Raw genomic sequence first — 22559 nt, 5'->3', positions numbered from 1 at the left:
ACAAATAAAAGTGCAATGGCTAGACAGTGTAAGACCAATTTTGGTCACTATCATTAAAAACCAGCAACCCCCTACTTTAAATCAAAAAGGGATATATCATTAGTCTCAGTGTGCCGACTAGATTGGATGAGGCGGCCTGACCTACTAATTGTGGCATGCTTCATCATCGGCGACTTCATCCCACCCTGGTAAGATGGTACAACCAAGGTGGACTTAACCTCCTCGTGAGGGAGTTCTTGATGAAACTTAATGGACAAGACGGGATCCAGACAGACTAAAAATACCTTAAGGTAAACCCAGAGTGATACCTTTAATAGAAGGTACCTTAGATACAGCTAACATCATACAAAACAGTGGATGGTGAACTGGTACAATGACCACCTCTAACACTCCATTGGCTGCAGGAGTGGCTGTAACAGAAGCTGTTAGGTTATAGTCTGCGGGTATACCTATTGATGAATGTTTAACTACAGAGGATATCCCCTCCTTCCAGCCAATGGAGTGTTAGTTCCCTAGAATCAGGGAACCATGATTTCCAGGTTTGTCTAGGTAGGAGTTATTTTCTGACAACTCAGCACTTCACACTGATTTAGTATTAATAGTAGAAGATAGGGATCCCCTCCCCTCTGATTTTGGCCCTGACAAATGCCCCTCACTGCTACTGGCATGTATGCGGGCAGACACATGTTGGCATAATATGAATGGTTTGGTCATTGTATAGGGTCACCAGCCACTGTTTTGTATGGTTTTAGCTGTGTCCACAGCACACACATAAGCACGCTGAAAACATGGACATTTAACATAAGAGCAAATTGAAGTCATGACAGCTATTGAAAGCACCAGCTTTGGGAAACTATTGGACATATTTACAAGCCCCTATCGCCACCACATTGTCATTGTTAGTGATATTGTGGTGGCAATAGGGGCCTCGCCTTATTTACAAGGCAGCATTAAGCCACTAAACGTGGCTTAACACTGCCTTGTAAATAAGGCACCCTTTCACGCTTTGTTTAGTGGGAAAGGGGGGGAAATGGCTGTTTCAGTGGGCATTCCACCGAAACCCCCATTGATTTTGACGCTCCCCCTAATTACAAGGGCAGCATAAATAGGAGGTAGCGCCAAAGGTCTTAAACAGGTGAAACGAGGAGAAATGCTTTATTTCTCCTCGTTTTTCTGTTTCCATGTGTGCTCCATTTGGTTTCTCTGCCTTCCTAACCTTTCCAGAGTAACAGGTAAGATAGTACACCAGAACACAACACTTTAGTCTCCTCGGGGAACCGCGGCAACAAATCATCACCTTTTGTTCTCTCACTCATGCATGTCCATCATAAACAGAAACATGACATGTTAACACGTCACAATATTTATTGAAACTATTGTGCTATATTATTACGCAACTGTGCTGCAACTTGAAAACGTATAAAACTTAGTAGTGCAATTAGCATCACCAATAAACCATACACAATGAAAAGCCCTATCATGGTTATTGGTGTTTCTGTATAAGCTAGCCTCTCAATAATATAACTAAGATCTCTGGGATGGTACCGGGCTCCATACCTGTCATTTGCCGTTAGTTTTTCTGCATCTCAGATTGCACAGAGATGGCGTGCTCATACCAGAACATTTCTCTCTGCTAGAAATCTTCCTCTCTATTTTCAAAATGGCAAGTCTCCGCTAATATGATAAGAAATGCCCTACATGCTGGGCCTCTTTTATTGTGTCTAGGTATTAGTGTCCTATCTCAGAGAAAAACAGGGCACAATGTTGTTTGACCTTGTACTAATTGTTCAAACTAAATCCCAGCAGAAGAGCTGACTAATAAAACAGGTGCAGCCTTTTTCTAAAATAATAGTGTGGCACAAGTATTTTACTTCATAGTGTATGCAAAGCAAAAGCAGCCTCCAACGTGTGCAATTTGTTAGGCTAACATAGGGGAAAATTACAGTGTGCCTTATAGGGGACTCACGACAACCCCACTCCCAATCTATCCCACTCAATTCTACCCCACTCAACTCTACTCCAATTCACTCCAATCTTCCCCAATCTTCCTACTCTGCTCCAATCTAGCAACTCCACTGTTCCCTGATCTACCCCACTCCACTCCAATCTACCCTAGTCCCCAATCTACCCCAATTTAATCTGCCCAACTCCAAACTACCCCACTCCAATCTACCCCGCTCTACTCCACTAGCCTACACCATTCTACCCCTCTTCACTCAACCCAAATCTATCCCTCTCCTATCCATCCCAATCTACCACACTCCACCCCACCCCACTAACTTTTAGCCATGCTGAACAGCAGCCACACTGGTGTACAACATGACCAAAACACATTGCTAAACCCAACAGCTCTTGTGCAGTCGAGACCTGTTGTTTTTGCCAAAGTTTGTTAATAATGGAAATTTTTTGAAAGAGGCTGAATCACCTTAAGTTAGCACCGGTGCGGGTCAGTTTTACACACACACTTTCACTCACTGACTTGTACATAAACATTTGCAGCAATTGCATGTTTTTATGAGCTCATTTGGTGGAATTGTGTTTGCGCTGGCTGGCTTGTTCAAATGTCAGTCATGGACAACAATTCAAAGGAAGGGTAGTTGAAGTGACGTCACACTTTGTTTGACGCTGCTGTTCATCACAGAATTGACCTCAATTATTCCACCCTTTGCCCCTCTAAAGTATCCTCTTGTTTGCTGCTTAGTGGGGCGTAGGAAATGACAAGGAGTGGAAATTACATGTAGTAAAGAAAGTTCTGCCGTAGGGTGAGCAGATGGCTCCGTGTATCCTGGACACTACTTTTCCATTATTCAACTTTTCTTTATATGTAATTGCATTCTGGGACTTGTAGTCTTGTTTCCTCTTAATTGCGCCAATTGAACCAACACACCAGCTAACGTGGAAATCTAGTTCCAAGTGCCTCTCCCCCCAGGCAGACCTGCCCTCTCCTTTCTTGCAGCCGGTACACCGCCCTTCGCCCCACAGCTGCAGCTGCCATGTATGTTCCTGATAACGCTGCAAATTGATTTTTCGACCATGTAAACCATAAGCTGTGGGGCCATTAATCTCCCTTACAGTTTTGTTTTTGCAACAAAAAAACAAGCCTTCGGTTGGTATTGATTTCTTTCCTTGCGTGGGTCAGTGTTTTCGGAGCAGAAACACAGAATCTCTGTGCTATAAAGTTTCTTACCTGTCTTAGGAGAGATGTAAAGACAGGTGATAGGGACGGGTCTGAAACGGAAAGGAATGGCAAGAGTTACAAAAAATTAAAACGCTCCACCTGGTAAAGAAGGAAATAGATAAACGTGGCCAGTCGCGAGGGGAGAAATGTCTGATTCAACACTTTTTGTCGTTATCTTTTAAGCCGACCAAGCTAATTTTAATTAAATGTCCGACTTGGGACCTAGTGGGTAGTCAGGTGTTTTTGCTGCCCTGGAGTGATATTGGCAGATCAGCATTGAGGACTAATGGTGCCTGATTGCTTTAGTTGTCAGGAAATAGTGGGCATACACAGTTGTAGCAGCAGAGTATGTTTTATTGGGAAACAACCATTCCTACACAGTCATTACAACACACTACATTTACAATGCAGTCATTACAACGCAACTGCCTTTACATCGCATACCATTACAATGCATGTCACTACAACGCATGTCATTACAACGCACGTCACTACAATGCATGCCATAACATCGCATTATAAGGTAAGTAGTGGGGAATAGTCATTTTTATCCCAACACTAGCCAACACTTACCCTACTGTTGCACTCACTGGAGTGTGAATAGTAATTTTTACCCCTACACTATCCAACACGTACCCTACTGTTGGACTCTCTGGAGTGGGAATAGTAATTTTTACCCCTACACTATCCAACACGTACCCTACTGTTGCACTCACTGGATGGGAGTAGTAATTTTCACCCCTATACTGTCCAACACTTACCCTACTGTTGCCCTAAAAGTATTATGCGTTCTAATGGTATGCGTTATAATAGTATGTGTTGAAATGGAATGCATTGTAAATGTAGTTACTAAAAATGCGTTGTGATGGCATGCGTTGTAAAATCATGCATTGTAATGGAGGTTGCGATGTAAAAACCATGTTGTAAAGGCATGCGTTTTAAATGTTTGCGTTGTAACGTGTCCTATTCGTTTTTATACATCATAACTTTAGCTATAACGGTATATTTAAACCTGATGGTGCTCGAGCTGTCAACCTGAAGCGCATTATAATGATAAGTGTAAACAAAACCTTTCCTTTATACCTGCCCTTAGTTCTAAATCCATAGCTAACACCAGCAATTACTCAGACCTCACCCTGACCATATAATCAACCCCTGACGCTTACTGTACGCCTAACACTGAACTGACACCAAGGTTAAAACAAACAATAACACAGCCCTCACTCTATCACTAACACCAACGCTGATGCTTCATGTGTGCCTAACACTGCACTAACCCCATTGGTAACGCCACCTAACACAAAAGATAAAACCAACAATAACTCAACTCCTATACTAGCCCCTGTACTAAGCATGTTCCTAACTCAATACCTATCTTGAGAAAACCACCAATAACCCAATCCTCACTCTTATCACTAAACCTGATGCTCTGCGTGTGCCTAACTGTGAACTTACACTACTGATGACAATAACCAAACCCTCACCCTAACCTTACCACTAAACCTGATGAATACTGTGTGCCTAGCCTTGAAATAAGTTTAAAACCAACATTAATAACTCAACACTCTTAGTAACCCTACTGCTAATCCTGATACTACTAACCATGTGCATAACCTTGACTAAACCCTAAAACCAAAACCAATGATAAGCCAATCTTTAACCTAACCCTACCACTAAACGTACTGATAATCCCATGCCCCCATTTGAACTAATGTTTGTGATATCATCAATGAAGAGCCAAGCATCACCCTAACACTACCTATCTGTATGGTCTATTCTCTTAGAAAGTGGAATGGATGAGGCATTAGTGCACTTTTTAGCATATTTGCATAGAGACTTGAAAGCCAGGATGATCAGAATTAGCATGCACGGGGAGGTCTCTACTAATATTGATGTTTTTAGAGGGGTTAAGCAGAGGTGTGTTTTAGCCCCATTACTTTTTATTTTGTATATTAATAACTTACACGTGATTTTAACAAAGCTCACTAAAGTTTTAGTTCAGGGCTTTGAGGATGTTATGGCCTCCCTAGATTCATGCACTAATTTAAAAAAAATCTTTTATATGGCGTGTGGTCCGAGGAGTCATTCGTTAAACACCATTTACAATACCGTCAAGATATGGGGCTTTTCCAAATGCATTAATCTTCAGTACGAGGAGAATAGGTTTTGCCGAAAGCTTCTGGGAGCCCCTATCTCTACGTCTCAATACGTTTGTCACTGTGAACTAAAGTTACATTACATCGAAGACTATATAAGGGCCCAACCTGCTTTATTTTGGCTAGCGATATGGAAAAACACAGCGGCATCCCTGTCTAGAGAAATCATAAGAGATTGCCTTAGTTGTGATGAAGGCATGGATATTCCATGGCTTGCCGAGGTAAGAATTCGTTTACACAAGATTAATTACAAACATATTTTCGACAGCCCTAATGAGTTAGACACTATAAATAAAAAAGACCTCTAGGCAGCGCTATACAGGCACTATAGAAAGGTTAGACTCAATAAGGAGTCCTGCAAATCTAGTGTAGCTGCATTTCAGTCTATTGAGATTGATCAATATCCAGCCAATTACCTGACCAAACCAATGTGTCACTAGGAGCGTGGCCTTTTTTCACGCCTAAGGGCAGGCACTGTGAAGTATTTACAATGTTTCCTTTCGGATTCCAAATCAAACTTGATCTTCTGCCATGCCCATGCAATGGTCACTCAGGTCAAACTACTGTACACTTTTTATTTTGTAAGTTTTATATACAATGTACCAAACTGTTTCTACTCCCTTTTTTTAAAACAGGGCAATCATACGTCAATTGCAAAGATGCATATAGGGCTTTTCTTAATCTAGAAGAACATGAGTTAATATTTCGCGTGGACGCATTTCTGAAAACCGCCGTCCGTGTGTAATATGATGTACATTGTATAAAGTGTATTTATATTGTCCTGCATCGTATTGGATTTTATACTGCACTATTATGATTATTACGAATGTGTGTGCCTTTTATGTATTATTGTATGTGCTTGTCCTTTTATGGATATGTTTTATCTGAATAAAGTATTTGAAATGAAATAAAATTGAAACTTACACTACCACTAGCCATGTTGCTAATGCAGTTTCTCATTGTGAAACATTTGTAATGCTAACACAAACAACATTGCAAACCTCAAACTAATCCTAGCATTACCAAGGACCTTAACACTAGCATAACCTCAAACTAACCCTCCCTAATAGTGCCAAACAAAAAATAATCATCACCCTATTGGTCCTACTTTGAACTAACACTAACTATCATGAACCGTGATACTAACTCGATTCTTCAACTTGAATTAACCCTAATGATAGCACAAATAATAACCAAATCCCCACCCTAACTATGGCACTAACCCTAATGCCAACACCAACAAGAACTCAGCACTCACCATAAAACTACTTTGAACCCTGATGCTGGCTCCTTGCCTAATCGTTGACAAACACTATTGCTAACATCAGCAATAACCTAGCACTATCGCCCTGCCTGAACTGCTAATCTCAAACTATCTAGGGTTTAGCGTAACTCACGTGTAGTGTAATTACGCGAAATTGCCTAAGAATTCAGCATTTTGTGCTAAGAAATAGCGTTAAATGCAACAGAACACGAATAGTGATTGCGAGCAGCTACTTGCACTCGCTAAATGTTCTCTTGGGTTAGGATTTTCCACACATACAAAATGTACACAGGAATGCACTTTGCGCTAAGAAACAGCGCTAAATGTAGCAAAACACGAAAAGCGAGCACTCACTCTTGCTCTCTAAATGTGCTCTTGCAGTAGGATTTTTTTTCTCCCAAATTACTTTTAATTAAGCGAGCAGGAGTAATTGCATAATTGTTGGTAATTCCACATCAAAAAGTAATGTAGAATTACTGAAATCACTCTGATTACTACGGCATATTCAAAATTCTGCTCATGTCTAGAACTAACCCTGGGTATAACATTAACTGTAGATTTACCACAAAAGCCCGGGCATAGAGAGCCAAACTTGTTAAATGAGAATCGGCCTATGTCATAGCCTATGTCTAACCTGAGGTCTGTGCAAGTGTAGTCCAGTTAAAGATTGCACCCAGAACCCATTCTCAATGGAATGCCATACATTATAGATTTTATGCAAAGATCAACAGATGATGATCCCTATCTCTCTTTGTGTCTTTACAGGTGAAGCAGGACTGGAAGTACGTGGCCATGGTCATCGACAGGATCTTCCTATGGATGTTCATCATCGTCTGCCTGCTCGGCACCGTGGGACTCTTCCTCCCACCCTGGCTGGCCGGGATGATCTAATGACTCTGTAAGACACTCATGGATTCCCACCTACCCAACGGAAGAGAGGGCGGGAGGTGGGATCGGGGGTTATGGATGATTCATCTTCTCGAGGGATTAGCTGTGCATGTACGTTCTGGAGAAGATACTAAGGTGGCCACCGATGGAAAAGCGTTGTTAGTTAAAACTTCCTCATCGTGGAGGAAATCTATATTAAAGTATTCCATACACAGCATGGCTGGGAATATTAATACTTATTTTTAAAAGGGTGGGTGGGGCGTGGGGGACAGACATGGTATAGAAAAATAAAAAGCTGGAATCATCCCTTAGCACCATATATCCACCATGCTGGAATGTGTTCCTATATACTTTAAATAACCAATGCTCCATGGGTTATGATCAGGCACCAAATTAACTTTAAAAGACAAAACTCCTATGTTTGGAAAAATATAGGTGTGGAATTTGGAAAACTAGACTTCGCTCAGGTATTCAAATGCAGAGCAGTGAGTTTATAAGACAAGTTTTTTTATAGCTGATATGTATTTTTCAAACAACTCATTGTGATGGGCACAGGTTGCACTTTAGTGGTGAGTAATTACTCCTGTCATGTTTATTTTTAATATTATGCTCTTTTGGAATGCAGACTGAGATTGGCATTCAAAGATAGTCATCACACACTGTAAAGCTGGGTTTGAACTATCCAGATATACATTTGTGCTGGTGGATGCAGGCAGTGGCGTAACAAAAGGCCCCGGAGCCCCCGTGGTGCAGGGGGCCCGAGCTCCAGGTGCCCCCCTCCAGCACTGTGCACGGGCAGGCGCAAGAGCTCCTGACTGGGGCCGCAGCTTAGGGGGCCACCTGCATGCACTTTGCAGGGGGGCCCCCTGAAGTTTTATTACACCACTGGATGCAGGTGCTAGGCACCAACACCCATTGTGGGGAACAAGGACTCATTTTTCATCATCCAACTTTGACCCACACTTAGAGAGAGAGGTAGTAATAGAAGAAAGAAGGAGGAGAAAAATGAGAATATGGACAAAGAAGGTTAAAATAGGGATCAAAAAGAACTAGCAATAGTGAAATAGGATGGATGTGTAGGGTGGTGTAGGAAGAGGTATGCCCCAGTGTTTGGCAATGCCAACAGCGGGCTCCCAAGTAAAAGAAAGCTTAGACTTTTAATTACTATTTAAGAATTGAAAATATTGTAAAATGATCATGATGTAGGACATTCCACCAAACATTCCTCTAGCACCGTAGGTCCCCGTTTTCTTTGCTTTTAATAGGGCCAATATTATCTTTGGTAAGGCATTGAAATAGTGGCAGACTTCACAATGTATGAATCGGCGCCCCACCTAACCCAGTGTCAAATACTGCAAGAACTTGTCGCTCAACGAAACATCACTGCTGACCTCCATTTATGAGATACAACACCTTGGCAATCATATATGATGTCACAAGTGGAGCAACCACTGGCATTCAACTAGAGGAGATAGCCACACCCTCCATTTTGCTTTTACAAGCATGTTCTCATTTTTTTCCAAAACCATCCGCTTGTTTTATATTGTAATGTGGGCCTGGTCATCTTTCTATTGTCCTTGCTTTAAACCTACCTTACTGCCAGAGTAACCTTTCATGATCTTGGACACATTTGACGTTTCTACTAGCAACTGTCTTGTTCTCAATGGCACTCACCTTTGTATACTTCTTTCAAAATGTCAATGTTTCCATTTCCAAATTAGCAGAACTGAAGCCCACCTGTGCCAAGTACTTGGTGTTGGCTCTGCCCACATGTGAAGTTTGTGTTCTGGGACAGTAGAGCTTGACAAGCAAATCTGTAACTATTTTTGATGCAAGCAGCTGCCATCAATCCAAACAATATTTGTATCTCATGGTCTGATATTTATTTATTTTAGCACTGGACTGTGTTGCAAAGCAAAACTGTTTTTTCGCCAGCAGTGTGAAACTTTTCAAATTACAAATAAAACTGTTTTTCAGCATTCTCTCTTGCTTTTTCTTTTCAAAGTGAGCTCTTATTCATAAGACGGTGGAGACTCAAATGTGAGAGTAAGGTTGATCTATAATACTGCAAGAGTGTGTATGGGTTTGTTGTTTGAGTCTGTAAGATTGTGAGCGTATGATAAACAGTATTGCAAAAGTGTGTATAAGTTTGCAAGATTGTGAGCGTATGATCAACAGTATTGCGAAAGTGTGTTTGAATTTGTAAGATTGTGAGCATACGTTTGACAGTACTGCAAGAGTGTGTTTGAGTTTGTAAACTTGTGCACATACAATCAACAGTGCTATGAGGATGTGTATGAGTTTGCAAGTTTGTGGTTTTATGATCAACCGTACTGCAAGAGTGAGTTTGAGTTGGTAAAGTCATGGGCATGTGATAGACATTCAACAGTACAGCAAGAGTGTGTTTGTGCTTGTTAGATTGTGGCCATATGATTGACAGTACTGTTAGAGTGTGTTGAGTTTCTACGATTGTGAGTGTATAATGAACAGTACTGCAAGAGTGTGCTTGAACTTGTAAGATTGAGTGTACAATCAGGATTACTGCAAGAATGGGGTTGAGTTTGTAAAAGAGCAATTGGCAATATTCTGAAGGTGTAAGAGTTTATAAGATTGTGAATGCACAATCAACAGTAAGGCAAGAGTGTGACTGAGCTTGTTAGATTGTAGGTATATTATTGCCAGTATTGCAAGAGTTGGTATGAATTTGTAAAATTGGGGGTGTACGGTCGACAGTACTGCAAGAGTGTATTTGAATTTGGAAGAGTATAAGTGTACGATCAACACTACTTCAAGACTGGGTATGAGCTTGTAAGATTGTGAGTGCACAATCAACAGAACTGCAAGTGTGTGTTTGAGCTTGTAAAGATTTAAATGTACAGTCATCAGTAGTGCAAGAGAGTATGAGTTTATAGAATTGTGGGTGTACAATAGAATGTCCTGCAATAGTATATGAGTTTGTAAAATTGTAAGTTCACTACAGACAGTAATGCAAGTGAGTTTGCTTTTTTAAGGTTACGAGTAATCAATAGCCCTGCAAGAGTGTGTACAAGTTTGTAAGAATAATTGATCAATAATACTTAAAGAATCTTTATGAGTTTATAAATATGGGAGTATAATACCGAGCACACTGCAAGCATGTGAGTGTTTGAGAAGATTAGTATGTGGCCAGCAGTGCTGCAAGGGAGTGTTTGAATTTTTGAGGAAGTATAAATGAAAATACTGCAAGTATCTGTCTACATTTGGGAGGGCATGAGTGCAGTGCTGCCATAATATTTATGAGTTTGCGAGAGTTTGAGTGAATGATCAACACTACTATTTGATTATACATGAGTTTGTCAGATGCTAGGGTGTGCTCAACAAAATTGCAAAAGAATAAATGAGTTTGAATTGGTAAGAGTGGTTGTTAATGAGTTTTCCATGGTATAAATCTGTAATCTGACACTGGGTATTTCAGATTGGAATGGTTTGAGTGTCTGATCAACAGCACTGCAAAAGAGTTAAGGCGTTTGTAAGATTATGAGTGTGTGGTTAACAATCCTGCAAGAGTGTGAATAAGTGTAAGGGGGTGTGAGTGTGCATCCAACAGTGCTATAAGTTTGTGGATAAGATAGAGTATGATCAGCAGAAAATACAGAGGGTCTAGCAAGATATATCTCTGAAAACTTGTCTACCCCTGGGTTTGTTCATTAAAGTAACCTGTCACATTCCATGCAACAAATTTACTGTCTAAAGGTTTTAACAGTGTCAATACAAATTCTCCTCGTTGAAGACCTATTGGCTTTAGAATATGTTTTCATTATTAATAGGTCAGGTCACTGCCTTTATTTTAATTTTCATAGTCAACAGTTCAGATCTATAGCATCTTACATCTTACATTACTTTTTCCGGTGACCCAGTCAGGTCTAGAGCATTCATCATTGGTTTGTTACCATAACCAGCTCGACCTATTGTATTGATTATAAGCTTTACTACAAGGCTTTTATGTACAGAGTCATCAATTTACAAATATGGACAATATGACAATTGACAAAAATATATACCCCTTGGTCAGAGGGGCTGAGAAGGATTTTTAAATGCCAATATTTAGCCTACCAGAGGTATTAGAAGGAGGTAACATACACCAAAACCCTTGCCACATATAGTAATCTGTGAGATTCTATTTAATAAAATACTTGTCAATAAGCTATATCACAAATCACAGGACAGTAACAATCCACACTTAAAAGCACAGTGGTTTTAACATACGCTTTTCACAACAAACAGTTAAGACCTACCCCCTTTGTCATAGCTTTTGGAAAAAAAAAACAAGTAACGCATATGGAAACTGTTGTAACTTTTTCCAGCTCTCCAATCAGGTTTGGCTTGTCACCTTCTAACACTGACCTTCTGTATTGTGCATAAGCTCTACCACAAAGAAACTATCATGCGTGCAGTAATGCAATTACAGATAAGTACAAACTAACTGATACAAGTCCTCCAAGAGGGTTCAACATGTGTTTTTAATTGTAATATGCCAGCCCTACTATCTTTATTTTAACTTTTCATAACAAACAGATAAGAAACATGACTTGTGACTTAACTTTACCCAGTGAACCAATCAGGCCTTTATTAGTGACTTGCCAGAATAATCCAAGTAGGCCTACAATATTGAATATTAGCTTCCCCACAGGGCAGCCACTGGTATATAAACATAAAATTGGTAATATTTACACAATTATTGTTAGCAAAACTATATACAACCCTTCCACTATTTGTGACTGAGAGAGATTCTCACAGTCCAGAAATTGTCTACTTCAAGGGCTTGTCAGAGTGGCCAGGACAAAAATACATTCCCACTAGAGTAGTCTATGTGATTCCTTGTAACAAAGTATTTATGTACAATATATTTACAATCCACCTGTACAGGATTATCGTTCATACCCTTATCAAGATAAGTAAGTGAAGCCTATGGCTATGGCCTATGGCTCCACTCACTAAAAAGGTGGAATATCACTGTCTTCAACTACGCCGATGATCTGCAGATCATCTTCCCTCTCGATTCTCCCGACGCGGCAACCAGCTTTCAAGCAGTGATGCTCCACATACAGCAGTGGATGAACCACAACCAATTAAAGCTGAACCCAGGGAAAACGGAGCTCATCCTGCCAGGTAACAGCGCGGCACATTGGGGCCCTCAGTTCTGGCCATACGAGATGGGCCTTTCCCCCACACCCTCGAGCACAGTGAAGAGCCTCGGGGTGGTTATCGACTCTGACCTCTCCCTCAAAGCTCAGGTGGGTGCTGTGATCTCATCCAGCATGTTCCAGCTGCGTAAAATCTGCAAGATCTCCCACCTTCTCTCGCACGCGGCGCTGGTACAAGTTGTGATCTCCCTGGTACTATCCCGCCTCGACTTCTCTAACTCCCTCTACCTTGGCCTACCACAGTCACTGCTCCGCCGCCTCCAAATCATGCAAAACCAGGCTGCAAGACTAATCCACAAAACCCCGAAATGGCAATCAGCAAGGCCTCTGCTGCACAAATTGCATTACCAATCGAACAAAGGGCAGCCTTCAAAACCGGCTGTCTAATTTTCAAAGCCCTCCATTGCAACAGCCCAGACTTTCTGAAAGCCCTTATTGTGCAGCACCGTCCGGCCCGCAATCTTCGGTCGGCTCATCTCCACCTGCTGGTCGCCCCCACCATAAAACTCAAGAAACTAGGTGGCCGTAGATTCGCCCACCTAGCACCTAAGCTGTGGAACCCCCTCCCTTTTTCAGTCAAGACCAGGAGCTCTCTGCTGCACTTTAGAAGGTTCTTGAAAACCTGGCTCTTTTCTAAAATCGGTTAGCCTGCTTCGCCGCAACCTCTGTACACTTCAGCGCCAGGAAACTTATGGTGTCAGTGTGCTATATAAATCCCACTTAACATAACATAACATAACATGGCCTTTGTCATACCTTTTCATAGTAAAAGATCATACCTTTAAAATATAACAAATGGCATCACTTGCTTGTCGCTATAACCAGTTCACTCCTACTTTATTAAGTGTAAGCTTTCCAACAGGGAATAAAGTGTAACACAAGCACTCTCTTCGGGGGGAACTGCACAACCTCTGTCCAATCAAAGGCTCAAGTTAAGGCAATTTAACATGGAGACAGAGTCAAAGCCCCTCTCTGTTAGTGCTTGTAATAGCTCTTTTTTCCATTGATCGCATGAAGTTAGTAGCAGCTGCACATTCAAGCCAGGCCTAAAAGCAAAGAGCTCACATGACTCAGTGGGAGGAGAGAATTCAGTCAAAACATCTCAGCATTGCTGTCTACCCAGAACCCTCTGTCAAAGACTCTTTTTTAGATACTTTTATAACAAAGACTGTAGAATAATAGCCACAGTTAACCTTAAGCTAAGCTAAGTATATATCTTCTACTGTATGCTCCCAGATAATAAAATTGTCTTCAGAACCTTGTCTCAAGGCTGTGATCAGGCATCAGAACTTATAGTGCACCCAAATAAATTATCCACTGGTAACCAACTGTAAGAGCGTCGCCTTTATGGCATTCATATGATGCAAAGAGTTCCGGTTCTATGCGAGAATGTTGCCATATACCTGGGAATAAACATCAAGTATATAATGGGTAAGCAGTAAACTGAGCTCCTCTGGCGGAGTTTGCAGAACTTTGCCCGGAGCGTGGAGGTCCGGAAAAACACCGCCAACCGCCTCATGGCAGGGTTTCTTGTGTGGCAATGGTAGGTTGGCGAGCATGAGAAAATTAAACGCTAGACCGCCTCCCGGCAATATTGCTCAATGTGGGTGACCGCAGCAAGCCGCTACCTCTCACCCACCCCTAAATGATATTGGTTTATCCATAGCTCTTCTCAGGAGATCAACTCAGGAAGTCACAATGAGGAAAGTTTTACATCACCTCTGATTCTGAAGCGCCTAAAATTGTTGTATTCCTTTTAAGCAATGGATAGCTAGAATTAACGATGAACATTTTTATATCTGACTTTCTTGTTAGATTTGTGTTTGGAATATTTAACAATTTTTTTATCCCTATCCAACTCCTCTTCCAGAAGTGAAATGACATCATATCCAATCTTCCACCTTTCCACCGCCTATAACTGCATTGCACAATCAGAAACAATGGAGTGTCTTCTGAAACCTTGCGGCTGAGGCAAGACTACCATGGAAGGGACTCCTAGGGACCTCCATCGCTGGTCAATTCCTCATGGGAGTATGTGTGTAACATGCTATTTACATTTACGTTTCCATTGTTTGCTACATTTTTGATCCATGCACCACCTCAGAAGATACAGCACACACATGACTAGCTGTTAGTTGTGCCTCTGAAATCATCAATGTGTTATCAGATTAAATGATCAATTATGAGTCACTCAAGGTTGTTTCTAAATCCTGCATATTATAAATTGAATTTACTGCATTATTTCTCATTCTTTACTTCCAGGTTTATACATTGCTTTTTCTTCTGTGTTTTACCTTTGTTTGTATTTACTTATTTTTCTATTATTTCAAGCTACACTTTCATATTTCACCATTTTTAGTAATGTTTTGTCTTTATTTTCAAAAAATTCTTCAGTGCCCAACCCCTTTTTTTGATGATGATCCCATTATTTGGTGTGGGATCGAAACGCTGTTGACCTTATCACTCTGACACACAAGTTGTATAATAATTATTTTATGTAGGTGCATTTATATAGGTGCAATGGTGCTCTAGATATATTGGTTGGCCTAATTATTTGATTATCCTTTGGCCACGCTATTTTTTTTGCTTATCCCTGAGTTTTTTCCGTTTCCCCTTTTCCTAATATTGTAGACACTGCCCCACTTTTTCCTATGTTTTTCATGATGTTTATATTAAATATTATTTGCTGTTATAACAGTACATGATACAGTCATTATTATATTTCGGTACTGAATTGGTCAAATTTCTAAATTGTTGAAAGGGACCACTGTTTCCTTATAAGTAAATTATGGTACCAATGAGTTTGATCCAAAAGGGAAATTGTTAACATATGTTTTAATTCTTTAGTATCAATTGGTCATTTTTTTAATTTTTCTTCAATTTCACTCCTATCCTCATATTTGTAACCTTTTTGTTTTGCAAGAAATGAGGTGGATCTCAATATCATTGAAAGCTTCACTGAAAAAGGTGTGTAAGGAGAAGAGAGTAAAGCTAACAAAAGGCTCCAAGAAACTGCAGCAGACAAAAGCCCTCAGAGCATGTTCCAGTGTACATCACAGAGGCAAGCGAAGGATGCTGCAGAGGATGATGATAAGATAAAAGAGGAGGAAGAGAATGACCTGGTAATGGTCCCAGAGCCAGGGGAGAGAGAAGGCCCACATGACCGAGGACCCCTGCCTTGTCTTGGGCATTGTGTACCCTTCCACAGCCAGTGCTTAATTTGTTAAAAAACATAAGTGCCAGAGCTCTCATCAGGAGGCCACAGGAGCTTGCACCACACATTGCCCCTGCTTTGCTACCAACAATGGCAACAACACACCTACTCACTATCACATGCCTACAAGTGGGACAATATAGACTAATTTGGGCCCCCAAAGCTATAAGAATGGCTTGGGCAGTAGGTAATAGTCATTTTAAATGTATATTGAATAAATACTTACCTGTTGTTGTGGTCATCTCCAAATTAGGCAGACAGTGCACCATGTGGCAGCTGTCACAAGCACAAGTGTTAAAAATTAAGTGTTGCTGCCGAGCACCGGAAACCACAGTCTCAATTAAGCACTGCTACAGCAGCCTGACCCCTGCATAGTTTGAGGACAGGAAAGCTGACAGAGGGAGCTGAAGCTGCAACAGGCCACTCTGGCCATGGAAGAGAGGAAAACTGAAGCAGCTACAGCAAGTGACCAGGAGGAGAAAAAAAGTAGAAGCTGAGAGAGTCTTAGAAGAAAAGAGGTAAGATGTAGAGGAGAAGAACATTCTGCTGACACATGAGATGAGCCTTAAAGAATTGGATCTGGAAGCCGTGAACAAAGCTCTTGTTGACAAGTTGATCTTAACTGAGAAAAATACTGGTTAAAGTTTAGGGACAGCCAAAACTGCCTACCCTCTCCCTGGTGGATTTTGTGTATTACTCCAGTAAGACTTTAGATAGTTGGGCAAAGTGCAGGAAAGTGAGTGACTATGATGGGCTGTACAATTTATTTATGCAAGAGCAGATGCTCAGTAATTGCTTTGTAGAGCTACACTAACAACTGATTGACTCCAAGCTCACCGTGTCTAGAGAACTTGAGCAGCAGGCTGACCTCCGTCCTGGAGTGTTGAAAAAGGTATCCAGGAGTGATCCCAAGAAGGGTGGTTCAGGTCCCCAACAGAAAAGAAAAATGAAGGCCCAACGTAAAACAGATAAAATCTCAAAAGGCTCCCAAAAAATGGTGGGGGGGGGTATTTCAATGCCCCTACTAAGAATAAGAGGGGGGGGGTTGATAGGAAGAAGCCTAGTGCACCCCTTTTCCAGTTCAAATACTTTGACTGTGTCCAGTAAGCCACCCACAGGTTGGCACTCTTCAGATGAGCCAATGTGACCTTTGGGGAAGAAAACAATCCCCATGAGTAGAAGGTAGAGCATGATCTAGTATCTCTTGAGTGGAAGGTGGAATCAGAGGGTAAGCGAGGGATCCCTGTGGGTGGGAGTTGTCATTTCTACCAGACCACAGTGAACGGGGTTCCAGTTACTGCTCAAAGGGTTACCCTTTCCAGTCAGACCATGGTGGTGGATACTGCCCTGGTGTCCCCTTGAGCAGTATCTGCTGGGACAGGTATGCAGGGTTACCCAGGCAAATGGGCAGGCCTTAGTCCAACCTACAGCTCTGGTCTCCCTGGAATAGGGTGGGAAAGTGGCCCAGAGGAGAGTCATTGTCACCCCCCAGTTGCCCAATGAAGGTATACTGGGAAATAATAACCACCAGTGGTAGAAGAGCTGGGTGTGGCAGCTTCCCAGCTCATCTCAAATGTTCAGGTTACTGGGCGTACTACTCCCAAATGGAGAGTATGAAGGTCCAAATGGAGAACAATGGGGGTGAGGTGGAGGGAATCCACAGTGGGAGGACCAGTGGATATGGGGTTACCCACTCAGATAGAAGAGCACCCCATGAATGACCATGGTTAGGCTACTCCTGACGTGAAGTTCCCCCCTGTGATGCTACTGAGATAGAAGACAGGAAACTTGCATCAGGTAGACCCCTGATTCAAGGTGTTACTCTTGATGGAGGTGGTGGTTCCACCTTGGAAGTCCTGACTTGCCAGGCACCTGATCAGCTTCAGCGTACGGACCCTCGGCTGAGAGATCAGTCTAAAGATATCACCTCGAAGATGACATGAGGGAGAGTAGAAGTAGGGTACAGATTATCTGGGACTTTTGTGCCTCACTCTGTGAAACCTAAGAGATTAGACAGGTCTCAGAGCAAGAGGGAGACGTATTGTCAGTCCTAAGACTTCAAGTGAGGTGTGCCCAAAGCCCAAGGATACAGCCTCCACATGCCTCTCAAAGGCCAGGGGCCTGGCTCTTTACACTGACAGTTATCGCCGGCCTCTGAGGTTATTGCCCTTATGGGCACTGGGTCGGGGACAGAAGCTTGACTTATGGGGCAGAATGGGCCACATCACCTTCTTGGCCATGATAGCACTGTCTACCTACTGGGATACATCTGTGGCAAGCTAGGTTAGGGGCTTCACAGATGGAGTCTGCAGATGAAGAGAAGACTTCCCAATGGGTCAGTACAGTAGCCCAGGAGGATGTTGACAGAGTGGTGCAGATAGGTTCAGAGGGGCATAAAACAAACCAGTGCTTCTGCAGAGGAGGCAAATTGTACTTGTTCTATCACCTGAAGAGGGAAGCCTATCAAGGTATTTATTAGTCTAGCCTAGATTTTGGATGGGAGGGGCATGTGTTGTAAATGTTCCCTTCCCGCAGGATCACCTGGCATTATGTTGCCATTTCACTGAACCCTATTTTTGTTGGCTGTAGAACTCCATGAACTGTACTAATGCTTACCAGTGCTTGTTATTTCCCTGTTAGGCATGTTAAAATTGGAATACACCTGATTCTGACATTTGATTTACTTATATTTCCTTACTATATGGTACTACGTCTACCCTGGGCCTTTAAATTAAATGCTATCCGTGGGTGGCAGCTCTCATTGTGCAACCCATTACAGTAGCACCTCAAACATGTCTCCAGGCCTGTCACTGCGCCTGGGTGTGCTGTTCAAACTACCATTTCCACCCATCAAAATAACTCTTTTGACAGGACTAAACCTTCTCTTTTATACTACTACGTCACCCTTAAGGTAGTCTTAAATGCCAAATATCAGGGTGTGTGGTATTTAACAGTAGGACACGTATACTTAATGTTTTAGTTTCTGGTAGTAAAAACCTTCCCAAGACAGGTTTCATTGTGGCAAGGCTGCCTCTCTCTTAGGCTATCACTGGGTTACTCTGTTGCACATAATAAAAGCTCAATTTAATTTGGCAACAGCTAGAGGAATAAGTCAAGGATTTTTACATTATTATTTTAAAAAAGACACCTTGGGAAAATTGCAGCAAGCTAGGTTAGCAGCTTCACGGATAGGGTCTGCAAATGAGGAGAAGACGTCCCCATGGACCAGTACAGTTGCCCAGTTGTGACAGAGTTGTGCAGATAGGTTCAGAGGGGCATAAAACAAACCAGTGCCTGTACACAGGAGGCAAATTGTACTTGTTCTATCGGCTGAAGAGAGAAGCCAATCAAGGTATTGATTAGTCTAGCCTAGCTTTTGGATGGGAGGGGCATGGGTTATAAACTTGCCTTTCCTGCAGGATCACCTGGGATTATTTTGCCTTTTCACTGAACCCTATTTTTGTTGGCTGTAGAACTCCATGACCTTTACTACTGCTTAGCAGTGCTTGTTCATTCCCTGTTAGGCATGTTAAAATTGGAACACACCTGATTCTGACATTTTATTGACCTATATGTCCTTAGTATATGGTCCTATGTGTATCCAGGGCCTTTAAATTAAATGCTAAACACGGGCCACAGCTCTCATTGTGAAACCCATCACAGTAGCACTTCAAAACGGTAAACAGTCATAATATCGATTCCAAAATATAGAATGGACATAATATCGAAGTAAAAATATAGAATGGACAAAATATCGAATGGACAAAATATAGTGGTTAAAAATATCGAATTTAAGGTAAGTAATATCGATTTTCAAAATATAGAAGTCAAAATATCGAAGTATACAATATAGGCATTAAATATATCGATTTTTTAATAATATCAATTTTTTTAAAGTGTTTTGTATGTTAGTATATGTGTGAAAAGTGTATATTAATTTTTGTAATGTATGTTTAATGTATTTTAAGTAGTGAATTTTATGTTATTAAATTTTTGCGTAATTTAATTCTGTAGCGGGTTGTGGGTTTATAGGGGAATAGGGTGGGAAGTAATTTTAATTATATTAAATTAAATATTAATTTTTAGCAATTATTATTAATTTTTTATTAAATTTTGCTTTCTATTTCTGTAGCGGGTTGTGGGTTTATAGGGGAATAGGGTGGGAAGTAATTTAATTGTAATTAATTAAATATTTTTATTTATTTATTGGTATTCATTTTGAATTTATTGTTATTTTTTAATTGGTAATTAATTTGTAGTAATTGCCAATTAATTTGCATTAATTGATTAATTGTTAATTATGTTAATTTTCTAAATTTATTTTCTGTAGCGGGTTGTGGGTTTCTAGGGGAATAGGGTGGGAAGTAATTTAATTGTAATTAAGTTAATATTTTTTTCATGTATTGGTATCGATTTTAAATTTATTGTTAATTATTTTGAATTGGTAATAAATTTTTATTAATTGGCAATTGATTTTTATTAATTGGCAATTAATTTGTATTAATTGGTAATTATTTTGTATTAATTACATATTTGATAATTATGATAATTGTATGAATGTATTTTCTGTAGTGGGATGTGGGTTTATAGGGGAATAGGGTGGGAAGTAATGTAATTGTAATTAATTACATATTAAAAATACTTTTAGTGTATTGATAATTAATTTACTGTTAATTTTTAATTGGTATTATTTTTATTATTAATTAGTTTTTGTTATTGAACATTAATTAGTTGTTACATAATTATGAATAGGTTATTAATTTTTAATAACTAATATGTAGTTGTATTTCTAATTAATTATTACATAATATTAAATTGGTTAATTAATTTCAATTAATGTTTTATTGGTATTGATATTTAATTTATTTTTAATAATATATTAAATCATTACTTTCCCTACTGTTAAACTCACTGGAGTGGGAATAGTAATTTTCACCCTCCCGCTATCCAACGCTTTCCCTACTGTTGCACTCTCTGGAGTGGGAATAGTAATTTTTATCCCTACGCTATCCAACGCTTTCCCTACTGTTGCACGCTCTGGAGTTGGAATAGTAATTTTTACCCTCCCGCTATCCAACGCTTTCCCTACTGTTGCACTCTCTGGAGTGGGAATAGTAATTTTTACCCTTATGCTATCCAATGCTTTCCCTACTGTTGCACTCACTGGAGTGGGAATAGTATTTTTTACCCCTACGCTATCCAAAACTTTCCCTACTGTTGCACTCTCTGGAATGGGAATAGTAATTTTTACCCCCACGCTATCCAACGCTTTCCCTACTGTTGCACTCTCTGGAGTGGGAATAGTATTTTTTACCCCTACGCTATCCAACGCTTTCCCTACTGTTGCACTCACTGGAGTGGGAATAGTATTTTTTACCCTCCCACTATCCAACGCTTTCCCTACTGTTGCACTCTCTGGAGTGGGAATAGTAATTTTTACCCTTACGCTATCCAACGCTTTCCCTACTGTTGCACTCACTGGAGTGGGAATAGTATTTTTTACCCCTACGCGATCCAACGCTTTCCCTACTGTTGCACTCTCTGGAGTGGGAATAGTAATTTTGACCCCTACGCTATCCAAAGCTTTCCCTACTGTTGCACTCTCTGGAGTGGGAATAGTATTTTTTACCCCTAAGCTATCCAACGCTTTCCGTACTGTTGCACTCACTAGAGTGGGAATAGTATTTTTTACCCCTACGCTATCCAACGCTTTCCCTACTGTTGCACTCACTGGAGTGGTAATATTAAATGTTACCCTCCTGCTATCCTACAGTAAAATATTGTACATTTTTTATTAATAACTTAAATTAATTATATCTTACTTTTAAGGTTATTTCAGTATTTTTAAGTATGTTTTAGTTAATTATATTTATTATTTCATTAATTTTAAATTACTTTTAAGATATTTAAAAAAATTCGATATTTTGACTGACTATATTTTTTACAGACTATATTTTGGATTCGATATTTTTGTACTTACCTGTTTGTAGATAGGAATTCGATATTTTGTCATTCTATATTTTGGTGACTATATTTTGGTAAGTCTATATTTTGTCATTCTATATTATGTCAGTGATCCCTTCAAAACATATCTCCAGGTCTGCCATTGCGCCTGGGTGTGCTGTTAAAATTACCTTTTTTCCACCTGTTAAAATAACTCTTTTGACAGGACTAAACCTTCGTTTTTATACTACTAATTCACCCTTAAGGTAGTCCTTAAATGCTAAATATCAGGGTATGTGGTATTTAACAGTAGGACACGTATACTTTATGTTTTACATTCTGGTAGTAAAAACCCTCCAGAGTCATGTTTCACTGTGGCAAGGCAGTCTCTCTCTTAGGCTATCACTGGGTTACTCTGTTGCACATAATAAATGCTAAATTCAATTTGGTAAACAGCTAGTGGAATAATTCAAGGACTCATTTAATATTCATTTAAAATCCAATTTAACATTTAAATTCCAATTTCATTCAATGGTAAGATTTTTACATTATTATTTAAAAAAAACACCTTTAGAAAATTGTCTTTTCCTGCCCAAAAACAAAAGGTATTTGTGCCAGTGTCCATCTGTCACCTAACTACTAATGGCTCCCTTTTGGTGACATCTGTATTGCTGCCAAATAGTGGACAAAGGGCTTGGGTTTGAGAGATGTGTTTTTCTTCCTTTAGAAGGAT

At 40.3% G+C, this 22559-nt stretch overlaps 1 protein-coding gene across 1 annotated transcript in view; it reads left to right on the top strand.

Annotated features, from left to right (window-relative positions):
- Nucleotides 1-9467, top strand: part of CHRNA4 (cholinergic receptor nicotinic alpha 4 subunit) — a 218063-nt gene extending 208596 nt beyond the window's left edge. The window contains exon 5 of the mRNA XM_078651639.1: nt 7364-9467. Within this exon, the coding sequence (XP_078507765.1) occupies nt 7364-7489 (126 nt within the window). The 3' untranslated portion in view covers nt 7490-9467. The remainder of the gene's footprint in view (nt 1-7363) is intronic.
- Nucleotides 9468-22559: the final 13092 nt, after the last annotated feature.

This window comes from Lissotriton helveticus, chromosome 7 (genome assembly GCF_964261635.1).
Source record: "Lissotriton helveticus chromosome 7, aLisHel1.1, whole genome shotgun sequence".
NCBI classification, from domain to species: Eukaryota; Metazoa; Chordata; class Amphibia; order Caudata; family Salamandridae; genus Lissotriton; species Lissotriton helveticus.
The sequence above is the reverse complement of the archived record's forward strand: the minus strand, read 5'-3'. Positions and strand labels throughout refer to the sequence as shown.